This window comes from Corythoichthys intestinalis, chromosome 6, assembly GCF_030265065.1.
Source record: "Corythoichthys intestinalis isolate RoL2023-P3 chromosome 6, ASM3026506v1, whole genome shotgun sequence".
NCBI classification, from domain to species: Eukaryota; Metazoa; Chordata; class Actinopteri; order Syngnathiformes; family Syngnathidae; genus Corythoichthys; species Corythoichthys intestinalis.
The window spans coordinates 56355135-56374972 of record NC_080400.1 but is presented as its reverse complement, the minus strand read 5'-3'; the positions used below and the strand labels follow the sequence as shown (position 1 = coordinate 56374972).

The 19838-nt window shown below is 39.6% G+C and overlaps 1 protein-coding gene across 8 annotated transcripts in view; it reads right to left on the bottom strand.

The window, feature by feature from the left end:
* The window catches only part of LOC130917549 (centrosomal protein of 164 kDa-like), a 61955-nt gene that overhangs the window by 24832 nt on the left and 17285 nt on the right, over positions 1 to 19838 (bottom strand). For 6 of the 8 annotated variants that reach the window (XM_057839087.1, XM_057839088.1, XM_057839086.1 and 3 more), the window contains exons 7-11: positions 19683 to 19763; positions 19409 to 19507; positions 5559 to 6413; positions 2354 to 2478; positions 1611 to 2243 (exon numbers count right to left, since the gene is read on the bottom strand). In XM_057839087.1, coding sequence (XP_057695070.1) covers positions 1611 to 2243; positions 2354 to 2478; positions 5559 to 6413; positions 19409 to 19507; positions 19683 to 19763 — 1793 coding nt within the window. Of the gene's footprint in view, positions 1 to 1610; positions 2244 to 2353; positions 2479 to 5558; positions 6414 to 18903; positions 18961 to 19408; positions 19508 to 19682; positions 19764 to 19838 lie in introns of those variants that run through there. The other 2 variants (XM_057839089.1, XM_057839090.1) reach the window with 2 other exon arrangements.

Here is a 19838-nt window from a genome sequence, read left to right as displayed (position 1 = left end):
CTGATCTTGTTTTTCTTTATATCTGGAAAAGAAAGTGATTTGATTGCAGGTAAACAACAAAAATCAACATTGTTTTACATATTCAACCAAATACTCGTATATTATCAAAAATGCATGTTATAACTGAGGAAAAAGTTAGGACACCCAACCACCTAATAGCTAGTGTTATCCCTTTGGCTGAAAGGTTAGGGTTAGGTGAGGCGCTTTTTGTAGCCATCTAGCAGTCTGCCATCGGTCTGAAGAAAGTTTGCCCCACTCCTCAACGCAGAATACTTTCAGGTGTGAGATGTTTGAGGTGTTTCTTGCATGTACAGCCCGTTTCAAGTCACCCCACAGCATCTCAATATGATTAAGATCTGGGCTTTGACTCGGCAATTCCAGGACTCCCCATTTCTTCCTTTTCAGCCTGTCCTTGGTGGATTTACAGGAATGTTGTGGGTCATTGTCATGTTGCAGGGTCCATTTTCGCTTCAGCTTTAATTTTTTCACAAATGATCTCACATGTTCCTCAAGCACTCTGTGATACATGATAGAATTCATGATGGAGTCAATGATGGTGAGCTGGCCAGGTCCTGCTGTAGCAACGCATCCCAAAAGAATGAAACTTTCTTTTCCTGGAATGGTGTATTGGGTTTATGCTAAACAAGTCCTCTGCTCTGGTGTCCAAATAATTCAATTTTAGATTCACCTGTCCAAAGAACATTATTCCAGAAGTCCTGGTCTTTGTCTACATTCACTCTGGCAAACTCCAATTTGGCCTTCATGTTCTTCTTGGAGAGCAAAGGTTTCCTCCATGCACACCTCACACGAAGGTTAAATTTGTGAAGTCTCTTTCTGATTGTAAAGGCATGCACTTTCACATCAACAGTAGCAAGAGCCTGCTGTTGGTCCCGTGATGACATTTTAGGGTTTTTGGAGACTTCTTTTAGCATCTTGCGGTCTGCTCTCGGGATGAACTTGCTCGGACGGCCAGACCTGGGCATGCTGGCAGATGTTCTGAATGTCCTCTATTTATAGACTACTTTCCGGACAGTGGAATGGCTGATTTTATATTCTTTTGTGATATGTTGAAATCCCTCACCAGACTCATTAGCGTCTACAATCTTCTTTCTCAAGGCCTCAGACAGCTCCTTTGATCTCACCATGGTGATTTCTCTCACTTCAACAGTCAGTCACTGTTTTTGTGTATTATGTGCTGAGGAGTGGTGCAAACTTTCTTCAGACCAATATCAAAGACTGGTAGATGGCTCCAAAAAGCGTCTCACTGACGTTATTTCCGCCAAAGGAGGTAACCTAGCTTTTAGGTGGTAGGGTGTCTCAACTTTTTCCTCAGTTAAAATATTTTTTGTTGATATATTTGGTTCAATAAGTACAACAATGTTAATTTTTGTTGTTTACCTGCAATTAAATCACCTTTTTTCCAGAGATAAAGAAAAACAAGATCAGACATTGATATGTGAACATTTCTTAATAAAAAACTGAATATTTAATGGGGTGTCTTATTTTTTTCACATGACTGTAAGTATTTTTGTCCAAAAGACTTAGAATAAAACAAATTAAAAGGGGTGCTAAAATAAACACTGGTGCCAATAGACTGTACTTACACCTACCTCAATTTTTCTTCGCTTTCTTCTGTTAGCTTCTTTTCCTCCTCTTCTTTGTTTCTCAAATCCTCTTGAAAGAGACACTTTTTCCTCTCTCTTTCCTGCCTTAACCGGTCCTTCTCTGCCTCCTCCTCGGTCTTTAACTCCTCCATGAGGAGAGATATTCGCTTCTCCTTCTCTCTTTTCAAACTTTCCTTCTCCTCTTCTTCCTCTCTGATCATTGCCTCCCGGAGATGAAGCAATCTATCGTTCTTCTTCCCCATTGTTTGCTCTTTGCTCTCCCCTCTCTGAACGGCATCCCCATTCTTTTTGTCTTCCTGCCTACTCCTCTCTTTCTGGTGATTTTCTTTTTCATTCTTCCTCAACTCCGGTTCTTCAACTTCCCTCTTTTCTTTCCTTTCATTTTTCCAGATTGTAAAGTCTGATTCTTTTTCTAATGGGCTCAGATCATTCTTAGTGTTAGTTTCTTCTTCATTGATTGGAGTGTTGGACATTCTGGACAGTCGACCTCTAGATGTTTCAGGCCTGTGCAGATTTAAAGCTGAGTCGAGACCTGCTGCTGTTTCTTGGTTCCAAACACTCGAATGGTGGAGCACGAGTCGGTCTATCTTTTCCGGTTTGCCTGCAGGGTGCAAAAGCCTTTGGAAAAAATAAAATTTGAAAATGAATTCTGTAAAGCAATACGGCTTCTATATTACTGTGTTCATTTCTTTTTGTCAGTCTGAGAACAGAAAATGTGAGCCACTAACCTCTTGGCAGTCTCTCCCTTCAGACACATTTTCAACTCATCTTCCAGATCTTCTCCATCATTATTGTCGTCCAAAGGACTCACAGAACCAGAGAGATTATCTAAGTCCAAAACCTTATCAGACATCTTGATGAAACAAATCCAAAGAAAATGATTGATTACAAGTTGCTCCAGAACCACAGGACCAGTTACTGTCATTACATGTGCAGGCCCTCATTGTTCAAATAATGTAAGCAAGCAAACCGAACAGATTATGGATTTGAAGGAGACAAAATATTAAAGGTACTCGTAACCAATCTGATGCAAGGGTCGACAATATAAATGGCCCGGACATATTTTTAAAACCGTTTTAAATGCTCCCACCACTTGCCCGGTGGGGACAGTACAAATAATGCGTCGATTAAAAAAATAAAATCTTACTTCACAATAATTCCCAGTGGTTCCATTTTTTGATGATGTTACACTGTTCCAATCAAACCCAACCTTTACAGTCTATGCAGCAGCAGTTGCTCTCCGTGGGGCGTAAACACTCCTCGTTCGCTTGCTCCCTCCCACATGAACGCGCGCAACGTGATTACTGCTGCTGATTGATTGTTAGTATCTCAGTACCAACCTATCGTTATACTACCAGACGACATGTCACTGAAACACCCAGCACCTGGCCAAGCACTGGGGAAAAAAGACCAATCAAGAAAGAGAAAGTCACTGGAGGAGGTGAGGAAAAGTCAAATCCAATATGAAAAGGAGAGAAAAAGTTTCAGCCCCTGTGGCGACACCGCTGGAATTGGTTCGGCTATGATGAGACAAAAAACGAGGTTTACTGTGAGGTGTGCAGATCAAAGCCAACATACAGTCATGGACGACATTATTGGCACCCCTGGAATTTTTCCAAAAAGTACAGTTTCTCCCAGACATTAATGCAATTACAAAGGTTTTCAGCAGGAATGTGTTTATTTATTGGATTTGTGTTAGGAAAACACATAAAAGCTGAAGAGAAAAGCCAAAACGTACACAATTTTACACAGAATGCAAAAAATGGGATGGACAAAATTGTTGGCACCCTCAACTTAATATTTGGTTGCGCATCCTTTAGAAGAAATAACAGAAAGCAATCGCTTCCGATAACCATCAACAAGTTTCGTGAACCTCTCAGATGAAATTTTGGAACACTCTTCTTTTGCAAACTCCAGGTCTCTCAGATTTGAGGAGTGCCTTCTTGCAACAGCAATTTTGACATCGCTCTATAGGTGTTCAATGGGATTTCGATTGTCTCCATATTTCATGACTCCTTGCACACTGTCAAGGCACCCAGTGCTAGAGGCAGCAAACTACCCCAAAACACATTGGACCTCCATCATGTTTGACTATAGGCATTGTGTACTTTTCTTTGTAGGCCTCATTCTTTTTTCTGGCACTGGGTGCCTTGACAGTGTGCAAGGAGTCATGACATATGGAGACGATCAAAATGTTTTGTGTCTGTCATGGCACAAACATACATCAAATAGCACCAAGAAATGGTTGGAGACAAAGCACTGGAGAATTCTAAGGTGGCCATCAATGAGTCCAGATCTAAATCATATTGAAAACTATGGAGAGATCTCAAAATTGCTGTTGCAAGAAGGCACCCCATTAAATCCGAGTCTGCAAAAGAAGAGTGGTCCAAAATTCCATCTGATAGGTGCACGAAACTTGTTGATGGTTATAGGAAGCGACTGCTTTCTGTTATTTCTTTCAAATGATGTGCAACCAAATATTGAGGTGAGGGTGCCATAAGTTTTGTCCAGCCTATTTTTTGAATTTTGTCTAAAATTATGTCAATTTTGACTTTTTTCCACAGCCATTTTGTGTTTTCCCAATGCACATCCAAGAAATAAACACACTCATACTGAAACATTTGTATTTGCATTAATATTTGTGAGAAATGCTGTATTTTTGGGAAAAATTCCAGGGGTGCCAATAATTTCGTCCATGACTGTATGCATACATGTAAGTTCGAGAAAAGTTAACGAGTATGAAACCTTTGGTATGTGCATAATATGTGATCATTCATCCACGTGACTTCGAAGAAATGTAATTACGACGATTAGCTTGAAAATCGATAGCCATAATTGCCTTAGTCATATTGTCACGACAACCGAGCCGGAGGAGACTTCCACAGGGCGGTAAGGGGAAGACACGAAAGCCAAGCCCCCCCCGGAGCTCTCTCAGGCGGCGAAAAAAAGGGACATCCCCCAAACTCCTAAAATGCATAGAAATGTATCTATTCCGTATTGGTTCAATACGGAACGCAACTTCAAATTCCCAATTCAGTACAATTCCTTATTTCAAAGGATGGGTGGCAAGCCTATTCAAAAGTACTGTAGAAGTAAGCTAAGTGGCTAAGTGTCTGTTGGTGCTGGTGCACAGAGAGAGGTTGATAGAGAGACAGGATGCTGTGGTCAATTATTATTACTTATAATTTCATCAAAGTTGCACTGTTTGGCCTTTGAGAGCCAAAACTGAGGATTTGAAAAAGTTTATTCAGTTCATTCATTGTGTTTTTACTTATCTCACTGTTGTGCTGGTATTATACATGTTTTAATTTCACGAATTTAGCACTATTTTGGCCTTTGAGAGCCAAAGGTTTATTTAACTATTGTCACCCATACCAGGTATGCAATAAAATGTTCTACTGGATTCACTTTGTATACATACATATATATATCAAACGAAGTAGTATGGGTATGGTATCGGTATATGCCGATACTGCACAGCCAGGTATCTGTATCGGGGCCAAAAAATGGTATCGGTGCAACACTATCAATAACTGACGCGTTGACTGGGCCAGCGGTTTTGATAGTAGGGCCAGTGAACTTTAAAAGCCACGGCTAATTTCTCTTATTGTCTACCCCTGCGATGGTTACGCCACAAATTGCATTGCTGTTTGTTTTAATAATAATATAATGAGCAACAAGAAGGTCCATCAATGCAACATGGAAATGTGACAGGGGAAACCTTTAACTCACTGGCTGCCATTGACGGCAACAGACATCCAATCCATTTTGACTTTGAATAATTGCTTCTGACCTCTCCCATTGTAAATGGATTGTACGTCTATCTTTGTCAATTGAAATATAATATAATCATTCAGCAGATTTTAAGAAATGGCACCATAAGTGGACAAGATGTCATACGAGTACACAGCACACAAAAATAGTGAGCCCTACCTCGGCAGGAATGGGAGATCTCAAATTCAGACATTCCATCTTGCCAGGTTCCCCTTTATGCTCGCACAGTTCAAGGACACCTTGTTGTGCCAATGTCGGTTTCTCTCTTTCCATTTCAGAAAGGTCTACGGCCTCCTCATTCAGAGATGCTGATTGTGCCTTTTGGGCATCTGATTCATCTTTCAACTCTTTTTTCTCCCATTGTGTTCCTCCGTCACCACTGGCAACACAACTTTCCAACACCTCTTCTTCATCATCCGTCAATTTTCTCTGGCTCAAGGAGCATCGCTGCAAGTCTCCATTACTTTCACCATCATCTTCCTCTCCCCCATCTTGTCCATCCTCCTCCTCATCTACATCATCATATGCATTATGTTTATCCAAAACTCCCTTAGGGTCAGTTTCAGTTTCTTTCACATCTGTGTCATTCTCTTGAGAATCCCCACTAAGATGACTACCTTTCGCTTTTTTCTGAACACCTTCTTTTTCCAACACTTCAAAGACAATATTTACCTTCTCTAAGATCTCATCAAACTGGACTCTCTCAGATCTGCCATCTTGGTCTTGCAAACTGTCTATCCCTCCACCATCTCCTGTATTTTTCATTTTACCCTCATCACCACTGGATTTCATACGCTCATTTTCTAGAGTCCAATGAACCCCTTCCTGCTTTTCGACATCATCATCATCATCATTCCCGTTTTTGTCTTTACTTTTCTCATCTGCTTCTTCATTTTTATCTTTGGCCTCTTTTGTGTTCTCTCTCTCCTCAAAAGCCTTTCCTCCCTTCACCACAGTCTCACTGAGATGGTTTCGAACTGCCAGAGGAGACATGGGCCGGCCCCTCAAAGAGTCCTTGGTGTAGATAACCAGTCCGTCCATTCCAAAAAGATGCAAAGAAGAGAAAAATAGGGAAGGGTGGTGAGGGAAGCAGGCAGACAGACATGTCAGATTATTTTAACAAGCATGCAAAGATAGTGGCAGTGATTATTTTGACATGAATTCATGCAGGACTGACAGATTTTCGGCAAGACATGAGAGGACAAACAGTTAGTATGCATGGAAAATATCGGACGGACCAAATCAAGACACGTGCATTAGATAAAACAAATTAATTGTATGAGGGAAAAACATGTACACTGCTGGCCAAAAGTATTGGCACCCTGAAATTCTGTCAGATAATGCTCAATTTCTCCCAGAAAATGATTGCCATTACAAATGCTTAGGTGGTAATATCTTCATTTATTTTGCTTGGGGGAAAAAAATTTAATTATTATCATTTTACACAAAACTCCAAAAATGGGCCAGACAAAAGTATTGGCACCCTTAAAAAATCATGTGATGCTTCTCTAATTTGAGTAATTAACAGCACCTGTTACTTACCTGTGGCACATAGCAGGTGGTGGCAATAACTAAATCACACTTGCAGCCAGTTAAAATGGATTAAAGTTGACTCAACCTCTGTCCTGTGTCCTTGTGTGTACCCCATTGAGGATGGAGAAAAGAAAGTAGACCAAAGAACTGGCTGAGGACTTGAGAAGCAAAATTGTCAGGAAGCATGGGTAATCTCAAGGCTACAAGTCCAAAGACCGTGCGCAGTGTCATCAAGAAGTGTAAAGCCCATGGCACTGTGGCTAACCTCCCTAGATGAGGACGGAAAAGAAAAATTGATAAGAGATTTCAACGAAAGATTGTGCGGATGGTGGATAGAGAACCTTGACTAACATCCAAACAAGTTCAAGCTGCCCTGCACTCCGAGGGTACAACAGTGTCAACCCGTACTATCCGTCGGCGTCTGAATGAAAAGGGATTCTATGGTAGTAGACTCAGGAAGACCCCACTTCTGCCTCTGACAAAAAATAGCCAGGCTGGAGTTAAACAAAACTTACCTGAGAAAGCCAAAACCATTTTGGAAGAAACCTGTCTTGTCAGATGAGACAAAAGTGGAGCTTTTTGGGAAAAAGCATCAACAGAGTCAAACAGGGAAAGAGGGAAAAAAACGAGGTCTTTAAAAAAAAGAACACTGTCCCCACAGTCAAACATAGCGAAGGTTCCCTGATGTTTTGGGGTTGCTTTTCTGCCTCTAGCACTGGACTGCTTGACCATGTGCATGGCATTATGAAGTCTGAAGACTACCAACAAATTTGGCAGCATAATGTAGGGCCCAGTGTGCGAAAGCTGGGTTTCTCCCAGAGGTCATGGGTCTTCTAGCAGGACAATGACCCAAAACGCACCTCAAAAAGTACTAGAAAATGGTTTCAGAGAAATCACTGGAGACTTCTAAAGTGGCAAGCAATGAGTCCAGACCTGAATCCCATAGGACACCGGTGGGGATCTCTAAAATAGGCAGTTTGGAGAAGACACCCTTCAAACCTCAGAGACCTAGAGCAGAAGAATAGTCTAAGATTCCAGCAGAGCATTTTAAGAAACTCACTGATGGATACCAGAAGGGGTTGTTCGCAGTTATTTCGTCCAAAGGTTGTGCTACCAAGTATTAGGCTGAGGGTGCCAATACTTTTGCCCATTTTTGGAGTTTTGTGCAAAATGATCATGATTAAATTTGTTTTTTTTAATTCTCTTTTGTGTTTTTTCATTGCAAGCAACATAAATGAAGATATTACCACCAAAGCATTTGTGATTGCAATCATTTTCTGGGAGAAATTGAGCATTATGTGACAGAATTGCAGGGGTGCCAGTACTTTTGGCCAGCACCGTAACTGAAGAAGGCAGTTTACAGTGTGTGTAATTTATCTCAGCCGTCATTTTTCCTCTCCTATTTGATCGTTTATGAGAAAGCAGATTTGCTGGAGGTCAAAATGGATTTTAATGGCTAAAATAAAAAACAATTTGTTGCAATCTTAATATTTCTTTACATTCGCTTGGAACGCTTTGAGGTCGCAACTGGTAACATCCAATGGGATTAGTCCGACTTCCCACCTTCCTTAAATGCAGCGTAAGAGCACATGTACACACGAAGAACGTATTTGCGCACACATGAGGAAGAGCGCATTTGCCCCCACAAAAGAGTCGCGCAGCCGAGTGAGAGACAGAGAGTGAGGAGAAAGATTACAGCTTAGCTCATTGTCTAGCTAGGACTGAGCTTTAACGTCTCGGCGAGGACAGTACAATGACGTATAATACATGTTTTTGGATATTTACTTTGAGTTTTAGGAGTTTTAGAGGTGTAATTAAAGGGTTAATTCCGACATACGCGGAAATTTAGGTTATGCCGCCAACGTATGATTGGAACTTGTTCGTAACCCCGGGGCTACCTGTATACTGTTAAATTTTGTCTAATGAGCGCCGCTGTGTATAAGACTATGAGCTCCTTTAAATCAGGGCTAAAAATGGTACCGTTGACAACTGCATATTCATAACTGCCCCTCTTAGTGATATACTTAATTGTATGACTTTTGCTTTTCATCCACTTATTTGGTTATATTTCTTTTTCCTTTCCCTCTCTTACTGATTTAATGTGACATTTATGGATTGTTTGTGTTTTTATTTCTATTCCTTAATTGTCTCTCCTTTTTTTGAATTGTGCTATACAAAAAATGCCTTGCCTAAAAGTATAATTATAAAAAAATGAAGTTTGTAAATTAAAAATCATTAATTTTTTGTCATATTTCTTTAAATTGCTTATGAAGTATTAGTAAGCTGGTTGAATTAAAAAAATAAATAAATTGATAACATTTGTTTTTATGGTAACACACCAATACTACGATAAGTCACATTACCATCATACCTGCCCTGGCTAATGTCAGCTTGTATCTAGTGCTGCACGTACTTTACCTTGTAGCTTGCTAAGCTAAAGGAAGCTTTTGTTAGCACTAGAATGCACAACGCATGACTGTCTGCAATGGGGCTGGCCTAGAAAGTTGTTCAATACCAAGTAAGGTAACTAAACAATTTTTTTTGAAATGCCATTTTGTTTCTGTAGTAATAATAATAACCATGTTTAGCTACTTGGCGAAGGCAAATAGTGAACGACAAACATTTTCCCCCCAAAAGTTGTAGTCTTGTGCGACTTACTGTAATATAGTTTTGTTTTCATAATAACTCATTTTCTGAATAGTGTGACTTAAACTACAGAGCGATTTATAGTACGCAACATACGGTAACTCATTGACAGCCATTGTCGGTGATAGATGTCCAATCAGGTTTGACTAGGAGGAATGGCAGTGATCACTCAATGTCAGCATCGCCCAGTCAAAATTGGTTGGACATCTATTGCTGTCAGTTGCACTAAACGTGATCATGGACAATATACATTGTGTATATATGAAGGACACAGGTCCACAACTACAGGCTGATTCACAGATTTGAAATCGTTAGATTTAATAAACCATTGGTTTCACATCAATTCCACAAAGGCTAAGTGGGTACACTGTCTGCTCACCCACTTTGCCCTTTGTGGATTTGACTTGACATCCCAGATATAAACTATGAAAAACAAAAAAAGTCAGGGTGACGATTCTGTTAAAAGTCAGATGGCAAAACAGTAACAGTGACAATAGGTAGACAATAGGACAAAGAGGAAGGTACAATGGCAGCCATGCCCATAGGACAGATCCCAGCAGCAAAGAAGCTACTTGGAAAAACATCCTGGGTCATGGTGCAATGTCATACAAAATAAAAATAAAAGAGAAGGACAAAAGAAAGATGCACAGGAGGAAAAGATTAAAATGTGATTAAATTAGAAAATGGTAAAAAGGTAGTGAAACTGAAAACACTAAAGATAGAACAAAAGATAGTTTTACCAAAGCTAGAAAAAGAAAAAAATGTAGTAATAAGTGACAGGATTATGGGTGCTTATTGAAAGTTGGCTAGAATAGTTAGCAGTTGTAGAGTAGCAGAGATTTAAAAATAATAATAATAATCATAATTAATTAAAAAAACATACCAGATGTGATGTTTTACACGTTCCAGTTTAGGCATTACTAAATTAAAAACATTTTTGCTAATATACTACATATATATTGTTAAACTAATTCAATGACCACCTCTTACAAAAGATACCACCCAGCGTAATGAAGCTCAATTTCAGCGAGCTTTTAACTTCCTTCAAACTAACTTTCAAACTAGAATGACACCATAAACTTCATTAATATTGACGTGGCACTTCGTCATTCTTTGCATAACACCTTATAAGAGGGAGCCAAGCTTCATTTAGTAATAGCCGAAGACGGCACACGCTAATATCGGATTTAAGCTTGGATTTACTTACAACTGGATTTAACTACGAAAGCTGTACCGCATACAAACAGGAAGGATTGTCTCAGGAGTGACTTGTTCAAGGATTCAAGGTAAATATTACATTTTTCGTACCATGCATGCGTGATTGAAGCATTTATTCGCCGGAATGTTCTTCTTTGTTTACACATGGAGGCGACTGACTAGCCTCATAGTTTACTTTTAACCAAGAATCGAGACTGTTTTAAGTCCATATCTATAAAGAATTCAGGGATTTAAGCATTTATACACAAGAATTTTCGCCAGAAAAAGCTCTGTTTACATCAGGCGGCCGCTAGCCTCATTCACTAACAGAATAGCATTGTACTTCGACAATATACAGTGGGGCAAATAAGTATTTAGTCAACCACTAATTGTGCAAGTTCTCCCACTTGAAAATATTCGAGAGGCTTGTAATGGTCAACATGGGTAAACCTCAACCATGAGAGACGGAATGTGAGGAAAAAAACAGAAAATCACATTGTTTGATTTTTTAAAGAATTTAGTTGCATATCATGGTGGAAAATAAGTATTTGTATAAAATAAGTACCCTAACCCTAACCCAATTCCAAAAAGTTAAATCTCAATACTTTGTTATGTACCCTTTGTTGGCAATAACGGAGGCCAAACTTTTTCTGTAACTCTTCACAAGCTTTTCACACACTGTTGCTGGTATTTTGGCCCATTCCTCCATGCAGATCTCCTCTAGAGCAGTGATGTTTTGGGGCTGTCGTTGGGCAACACAGACTTTCAACTCCCTTCACAGATTTTCTATGAGGTTGAGATCTGGAGACTGGCTAGGCCACTCCAGGACCTTGAAATGCTTCTTACGAAGCCACTCCTTTGTTACCCTGGCTGTGTTTTTGGGATCATTGTCATGCTGAAAGACCCAGCCACGTCTCATCTTCAATACCCTTCCTGATGGAAGAAGATTTTCACTCAAAATCTCTCGATACATGGCCCCATTCATTCTTTCCTTTACACAGATCAGTCTTCCTGGTCCCTTTGCAGAAAAAAAGCCCCAACGCATGATGTTTCCACCCCCATGCTTCACAGAGGGTATGGTGTTCTTCGGATGCAATTCAGTATTCTTTCTCGTCCAAACACGAGAACCTGTGTTTCTACCAAAAAGTTCTATTTTGGTTTCATCTGACCATAACACATTCTACCAGTCCTCTTCTGGATCATCCAAATTCTCTCTAGCGAAGCGCAGACGGGCCTGGACGTGTACTGGCTTCAGCAGGGGGACACGTCTGGCAGCGCAGGATTTGAGTCCCTGGCGGCGCATTGTGTTACTGATAGTAGCCTTTGTTACTGTGGTCCCAGCTCTTTGTAGGTCATTCACTAGGTCCCCCCGTGTGGTTCTGGGGTTTTTGCTCACTGTTCTTGTTATCATTTTGACGCCACGCAGTGAGATCTTGCTTGGAGCCCCAGATCGAGGGAGATTATCAGTGGTCTTGTATGTCTTCCATTTTCTAATAATTGCTCCCACAGTTGATTTCTTTACACCAAGCGTTTTACCTATTGCAGATTCAGTCTTCCCAGCCTGGTGCAGGTCAACAATTTTGTCCCTGGTGTCCTTCGACAGCTCTTTGGTCTTGGCCATAGTGGAGTTTAGAGTGAGACTGACTGAGTTTGTGGACAGGTGTCTTTTATACCGATAATGAGTTAAAACAGGTGCCATTAATACAGGTAACGAGTGGAGCCTCGTTAGACCTCGTTAGAAGAAGTTAGACCTCTTTGATAGCCAGAAATCTTGCTTGTTTGTGAGGTGAGCAAATACTTATTTTCCACTGTAATTTGGAAATACATTCTTTAAAAATCAAACAATGTGATTTTCTGTTTTTTTTCCCCACATTCTGTCTCTCATGGTTGAGGTTTACCCATGTTGACAATTACAGGCCTCTCTAATCTTTTCAAGTAGGAGAACTTGCACAATTGGTGGTTGACTAAATACTTACTGTATTTGCCCCACTGTACGTAAAATAAACGCTAACTGCACGGTTTCTTTGCTTTTAACCAAGGATCACGACTGTTTTACATCTATATCTATGAAGAATTCGGGGATTTAAGCATTTATTCACAAGAATTTTTGCCAGAAAAGCTCCTTTTATGCCAGGCGGCCGCTAGCCTCATTCGCTAACATAGAGGTATTGTACTTCATCAATATATGTAAAATAAACGCTAACTGCACAGTTTCTTTGCTTTTAACCAAGAATCTAGACTGTTTTACGTCCATATCTATGAAAAATTAGGGGATTTAAGCATTTATTCACAAGAATTTTCACCAGAAAAGCTCTATTTATGCCAGACGGCCACTAGCCTCATTCGCTAACAGTAAATAGTGTATAATGATAATAGAGGGCTATTGTATTCTATATGATTGTATATAGACTTTATTAATAATTTATTTACATATTGTTTATAATTGATTCTGCATGTTTTCCTCAAGTATTAAGTTTCTGATGTTAAATTGAGTGATTTATTAGCTGATGAAAACTTGCAGTTAATTAAAAAAAATAAGTTGCTATTTTGGTCAAAAACTTTCATGATATATTAAATATTGCTATTGATCCTAAAAATATAGGCGATAAACTCTGCATTTGGTGATTTTTGTGCATCTAGTGTAAAATCTGAGACTTTTATAGCCATTTTAAGTTGTGTTATACTTATATAAAAAATAATCGGGATTTTATAAGGGAACGACTTTGAATTTTTTGATGCAGCTGCTCATGGAGACTCATATGTGGCTAAGGTAGGTGCCTGTTTTGGTTTTAGGTCTGTAGCAGCTTTGGTTTTAAAAATATTTGAATTGGAAGTTTTTGAAAATAGGCTCCCTATGAATCGGCCCCGTTTCCCGTGTCATGTCAATAGGTTATGAAGTCTATGAATGACACATTTCAAACTAAATCCTTTTTTAAGCCATATCTATTTCTTTTATAGGAGTGAGAACTCTAAACAAAGCATTTAAACACTGAAACATTCTTTTCTGCTCAGGAATAAAAGTAAACAACTATAATTTGACATGAATTTGTATTATTATATGCTTAATATTTTCTCTTTTGATAACTTACAGAAAATGACTATTACGGTAATAACTTATTACTATCACTTCAAAATAAATCCCTACGGATAACAAGCTCTTTTTCAGAAGTATATTAGCTATTACAGAGAAAAGACAAAATTATGTTGGTCATTTCCAAAGTTGCAATACATACTGAATATTGAATAGTGGTCCTATGAATTTGATGAGCACTTATAAGTAAAATGAATAAATAAACTGCATTTTCAAAGTGGGGCCACATAATAAAAAGCAATAAAAATGAGATTTTTACTTCCTACATTGGGAGCGGAAAAAACTGGTATAGATAAAAATATATATATATTTATTAAATTTGGGGGTTTGCAAACAGGGCTTCTTCGCTATTGTACTACTAATCATTGCAAAAGAACTCTTCATTTAATTATATACTGAATGTGTGTGTTTTCAAATAAAAAAATCAAAGCCCTGAAATTTTTGGCAATAATTAGTGTTTGGAATATTCATCTTAAATTTCAAGAGGAAGCTAAAAGGCACTACAACTGTACATAGCTAGGGAACATTAATTTCATTTTCTCTTAAGTTGCATGGCTAAGGTTACGTTCACACTGCAGGTGAACTCTGATTGTTTGCCCCTATACAACACGTGTCTGGTTGTTATCATGTTGTGTTAACGTTCCAATTCTGTTTTTTTTTTTTTTTTCAGATCTGTCCTTTGCTCATTCATATGTAGAGAAAATCTATCCAACTCTCTGTAGAAGAACGCATATCCGTATCGAATGAGAGCAGAGGTGGGTTGTAACGCATTACATTTACTGTTACATTAAAATTTAAATTAATGAAAAATTATATCAAAAGCGTTTTTATTGTCCCTTAACATACTGGTGAACGGAGGTCAAAATAAAACAGATAAAAATAAACAAAATAAACAGAAAGTGACCCATAAATACCCTAATATCAACAGTAAGTGACCCTGAAATGCCCCAAAATCAACAGTAAGTGACTGAAAATCAACACCAAAGGGTCTGAAATGCCCCCAAATTAAACTCATTGGTTGCCCTTGACCGCCATTGACATCCAATCAGTTTGAAGTGGGAGGGATGGCAGCAAATAAACAAATGTTCATTGCTGCCACCCTCCCAACTTAAACAGGTTGGACGTCTACTAGTGATAAACTCTATCCACTTCACAGCAGAAGGATGAAAAAAGCTTGTTTTCTGTTTATTAGTTGTTTTGTAGAATGATTAGAATTAGAATGATTAGAATGACCAATGTATTGATAATTGTTGTTTCGCCATACCATGAGATCACCGTTATCATGAGTTTTGTATCGCATATCGGATTATGAGGTACCAAGAGGTTCCCACCTCTACGCAAAACCACGCCCACAAATAAAAAAAGTCGGACACCTACAGTGGTGTGAAAATGTATCTGAACCTTTTGGAATTTCTCACATTTCTGCATAAAATCACCATCAAATATGATCTGATCTTTGTCAAAATCACACAGATGAAAATACAGTGTCCGCTTTAAAGTGCGTACGACAGGATTAAAAAGAAAAAGTCTTAAATAGCATTATTATGTGAATTAGAATCATATTTTGAGATGATTCAATACAACAAATTGGCAAAGCGCAGGTGACGAGAAATTAGTCTTTTAATCTGCGTTTTAGCCACATCTACCATTATACGGCTGTAGCGTTTTAGCCACATCTACCATTATACGGCTGTAGCGTCACCAACAGGAGGATGACGTCGGCAGGAGAATGGTTTCATCTGATTTGGACTTCAGCCCATTGAGGGGGAATTATTCAGAACGAGGATAATGCGACGAAGACAGCAGCAAAATGTCATTCTTTCGATCTCTCTACTCCAATATTTAACAGAATATTCTTTTTATCAAAGTATTTTTCCCCAATTCATAAATAAATGGTATCGTCATGACAAATAACAGTCTTGTTCTAAATGGAATATGAAATATTAAAAATGCATTTACTCAGTACGACATGGCAAAATTACTCCATAATGGTCAAAACTGTCTTGCACTTCTTGCACCTCCCGAACTATATTTTATGCCACCGGCTTTTGTCATTTTCCTGCCCGCCCTGGCTTCCGAGACGCAGGAAAGAGCGTAAACAACGGCAGGCTGGCAGTGGTCATCACCGGGAATAAACGCCAAAAATTGCCCATTCTCGGTGGAAAAAAAACGGCAGACATCGGACCACAGAGCTGCGCGTGGCCAAGCCGAGGAAAGCGCATTCTCGGCGGGCATGCAACGAGGACCGATCAGGCTGAGTCAGCCAACCCGTCATTGTACTGGGGCCACGGCAGGCTGCCAGGGCTCGTCATTAAGCCGACGAAAATGCATTCTCAGCGGGCACGTGAAGAGAATCTGACGAGCAAAATCGCCGTTCTCCTGGGGCAGGGCTCGTCGCCGGGAATGAACGCTGAAAATAGCCCATTCTCGGCCGACATCGGAGCACTGAGATGCTCGTTGCCAAGCCGAGGAAAGCGCATTCCCGGTGGGCACGCAAAGACAACCGGGGGTGTGGGGGGCGACAAACCGCCGATCGCCGGTCACAAAATGCAAGCCACTTCCTTATTAAAACATGTGCCATGATCCATGTTTTTTGACATAATACAAAACAATGTTTATTACCTTCCTCGTAAGTCCAATGGTCCCACAGCTGTCAGAATTGTTTACAACAATCTCGGGGTGAACGGGAACTTTTTGAAACCCAAAAAGGCTCATACGCCTCCTGGTGCAGCAAAATTTTCCTCCAGCACATTTGGCTGGCGTGATGCGAAAAATAAACAAATTAATTCGCAAAATCAACTGAATCCGCAGTAGTTCTGCATGCTGTAGTACTGGATGTATACTACATATGACTATCCCGCTGATGTCACATTCGGAATCCTCATCAATCCAGGAAGTTGCTCATTTTCATGGCGCGGGATTCAAACAATTGAATAAATATATCGATCGCTTCCACACACATCCAAGCAGTCCATTTCATTCAGGAGCATAAAATGACGCGGAAAATATGAAATAATAGGTTTTCATATTTTAACGAGGATAGCATGCAAACAATGACAGAAGGGGGAAAATAAGTAAGTGAACCCTCTGCCTAAGAGTATAAGGCGCTTCTTATGAGCAATTGAAACAAATTTTTACCAACCATTTTAAGTCAGGTGTGTGCCCAATCATTGATGAGTGGTTTAAAGCTGCCCTGCACACTATAAAGCACACACCTGGTAAGAAATGTCTTGATGAAAAACATTGTCTGATGTGCATCATGGCTCGTTCAAAAGAGCTGTCTGAAGACCTGCGATCAAGGATTGTTGAATTGTATAAAGGTGGGAAAGGATACAAAAACCATCTCTAAAAGTCTGGATGTTCATCAATCGACAGTCAGAGAAGTTGTCTACAAATGGACAGTTTGGCACTGTTGCTTTTCTCCCAAGGAGTGGCCGTCCACCAAAGATGGCGCCAAGAGTTAAGCGCAAAATACTCAGAGAGGTTAAAAAAGAACCCTCAAATGTCTGCTTAAGACTTACAGAAATCACTGGCTCAGTCCAATACCTCTGTGCAGACATCAACAAAATGTAAAACTATGGCCAAGAATGGTGTTCATGGGAGGACTCCACGGAGGAAGCAACTGCTGCCTAAAAAAGCATTGCTGCTCATTTAATGTTCGCAAAAAGGCACTTGGACACACCACAGAAGTTTTGGCAAAATATTTTGTGGACTGATGAAATCAAAGTTGAATATTTTGGGAGTAACACACAACGTTAAGTGTGGAGGAAAAATGGAACAGCTCACCAACATCAAAATCTCATCCCCACCGTGAAGGTTTATCAGGATATTTTGCAGGAAATCAGACAGTTGAAGGTAAAAAGAGGCTGGATGCTGCAACAGGACAATGATCCAAAACACAGAAGTAAATCAACTTCAGATTGTTTTCAGAAGAACAAAATACATGTTCTTGAGTGGCCAAGTCAAAGTCCAGACTTGAACCCCATTGAGATGCTGTGGCATGACTTAAAGACAGCGATTCATGCCAGACATCCCAGGAATATGACTGAACTACAGCAGCGAAGAATGGGCCACGATCAGTCTGGCACATCGGTCAGGACTAATCTACAGCTACAGGAAGCGTCTGGTTGAAGTTATTACTGCCAAAGGGGGTGGGGCCACAAAATATTAAATGTGGTGGTTCACTTACTTATTTTCCGCCCTTCTGTCATTGTTTGTTGACTACCCTCATTAAAATATGAAAACCTATAAATGTTTGTGTGGTTTTAGTTAAAGCAGACACTGTTTTTTCATCTGTGTGTTTTTTTACAAAGATCAGATCGCATTTGTTGGTGATTTTATGCAGAAATGTGACAAATTCCAAAGGGCTCAGATACTTTTTCATACCACTGGACCCGTAGAGTTGCATAGGAATACTGTGTGGTTGTGACTTAAAGCATTTTTTTTTTTTTTTTTTTATTTTAACTTAACAATAAAACAGCAAAAACCTGATGGTTTAAAGCAGTACGTGGGGTACCTTTAATTCCAAAACCAAATTTTTTTGGTGCCTTTTTCAAACCCTACAAGAAAGCTTGCAAAATGCAAGCTATAGATAATGCTCTGTCGTCGACCACATGACCAACTGAATGTCAAGCCAGTCACCCGAGGATTTTTATGCTTGCTCAAAGGTAAGTTAATGATCAATTTGTAAAAAATAACATTGGATAGCATGTAGTAAAAGCGTAGACTTCACTATTAAGTTAGTTTGCCAACATTTGACTGCCTACTTGTTTACTAGCTTGTCACTACACAAACAGAAAAAAATATATCTAAACTGTCAAGACCCTAGCTCCACTGCATACTGCAACCCTCTATTTTTAGACAAAATTCATTTAAAAAGAACAAAAAAAAATCATTTCATTAAAAAAAAACAAAAAAACAGGTCTATTGCCAGCTGTAATAGTGGAAATTCAGAAATTTGAACTCCTGCCATCATCCATAAATCGTTCGTTCACTCAATCACTGCCACTGAGAGAATTTGACAGAGCCTCGGTTTACCAGTTTTACAAGGAGGCGGGGCTTTGCGATAGGTCCATTGGCAAATGGTAAGCATCATCTTTCCCAGAGCATGTGAAGGTAGCCTTAATTCCATAAACACTGTAACAAGTGACAACGAGTCAGTGTGCGTGCGTGTCGTTTCCCAGCCGCATTACATTCACAATGCAAGTCACATATCTTTTTGCCAGATAAATCTGAGTTTTTATATATCTGTTTAACAAAAAATCCAAATTGGGCATCACGCCCTGCAGTGTGACCATAGCCTACTAAGTGTTTCGTTTCTATTTGCCTAAATCTCTATTCAGCAAAATTCACAAGTTATTTTTCCCCACCCACTCTGTATTCATTCAGTCTCACTGTATCTCTGACCTGCTAAAGACACTGTGTGACACAGTGGCAAGACTAGAATGCATCAAATGCCTGTTGTGAATGAAGACATTCTACTCCATGAAGGAAAACAGTACAAAACAACAGTGTAGCATTTTGGTGCTATCTATGAGCGTACCTGTCGTGACTGCGGCTCAGAGCTCTGGCCCCCAGATATGTCCTGCATTTCTGGTTCAGTTCTTTCTTCTGCTCGAGCTGCACCACTGATGTCACTATCCTGACCCATACATGTAAGAAACAGACAGTCATAAAATGAAGTCTAAAGGGCAAAAAAATATTCAAACAAATCAAGCGTATGACTTTTTTTTTTCTCCAAACTAAGTGATATTATCTGCGCACAACGCCATCACTAGGCTCAAGTGTAAAACAACTTTTTTGTGCGTTTTTTATACCTCATATTGTATGCCCCCTCCAAGGTCATCAAGATTTAGGTGGAGGTTCATCAGTTGCCGGTCTGAAGACCGTTGACTTGACTGAGAAAAAAAAAATTATGAATATAAATCATCACGTCATATCATAAACAAATGCTGTGAACCACAAAGTACAAA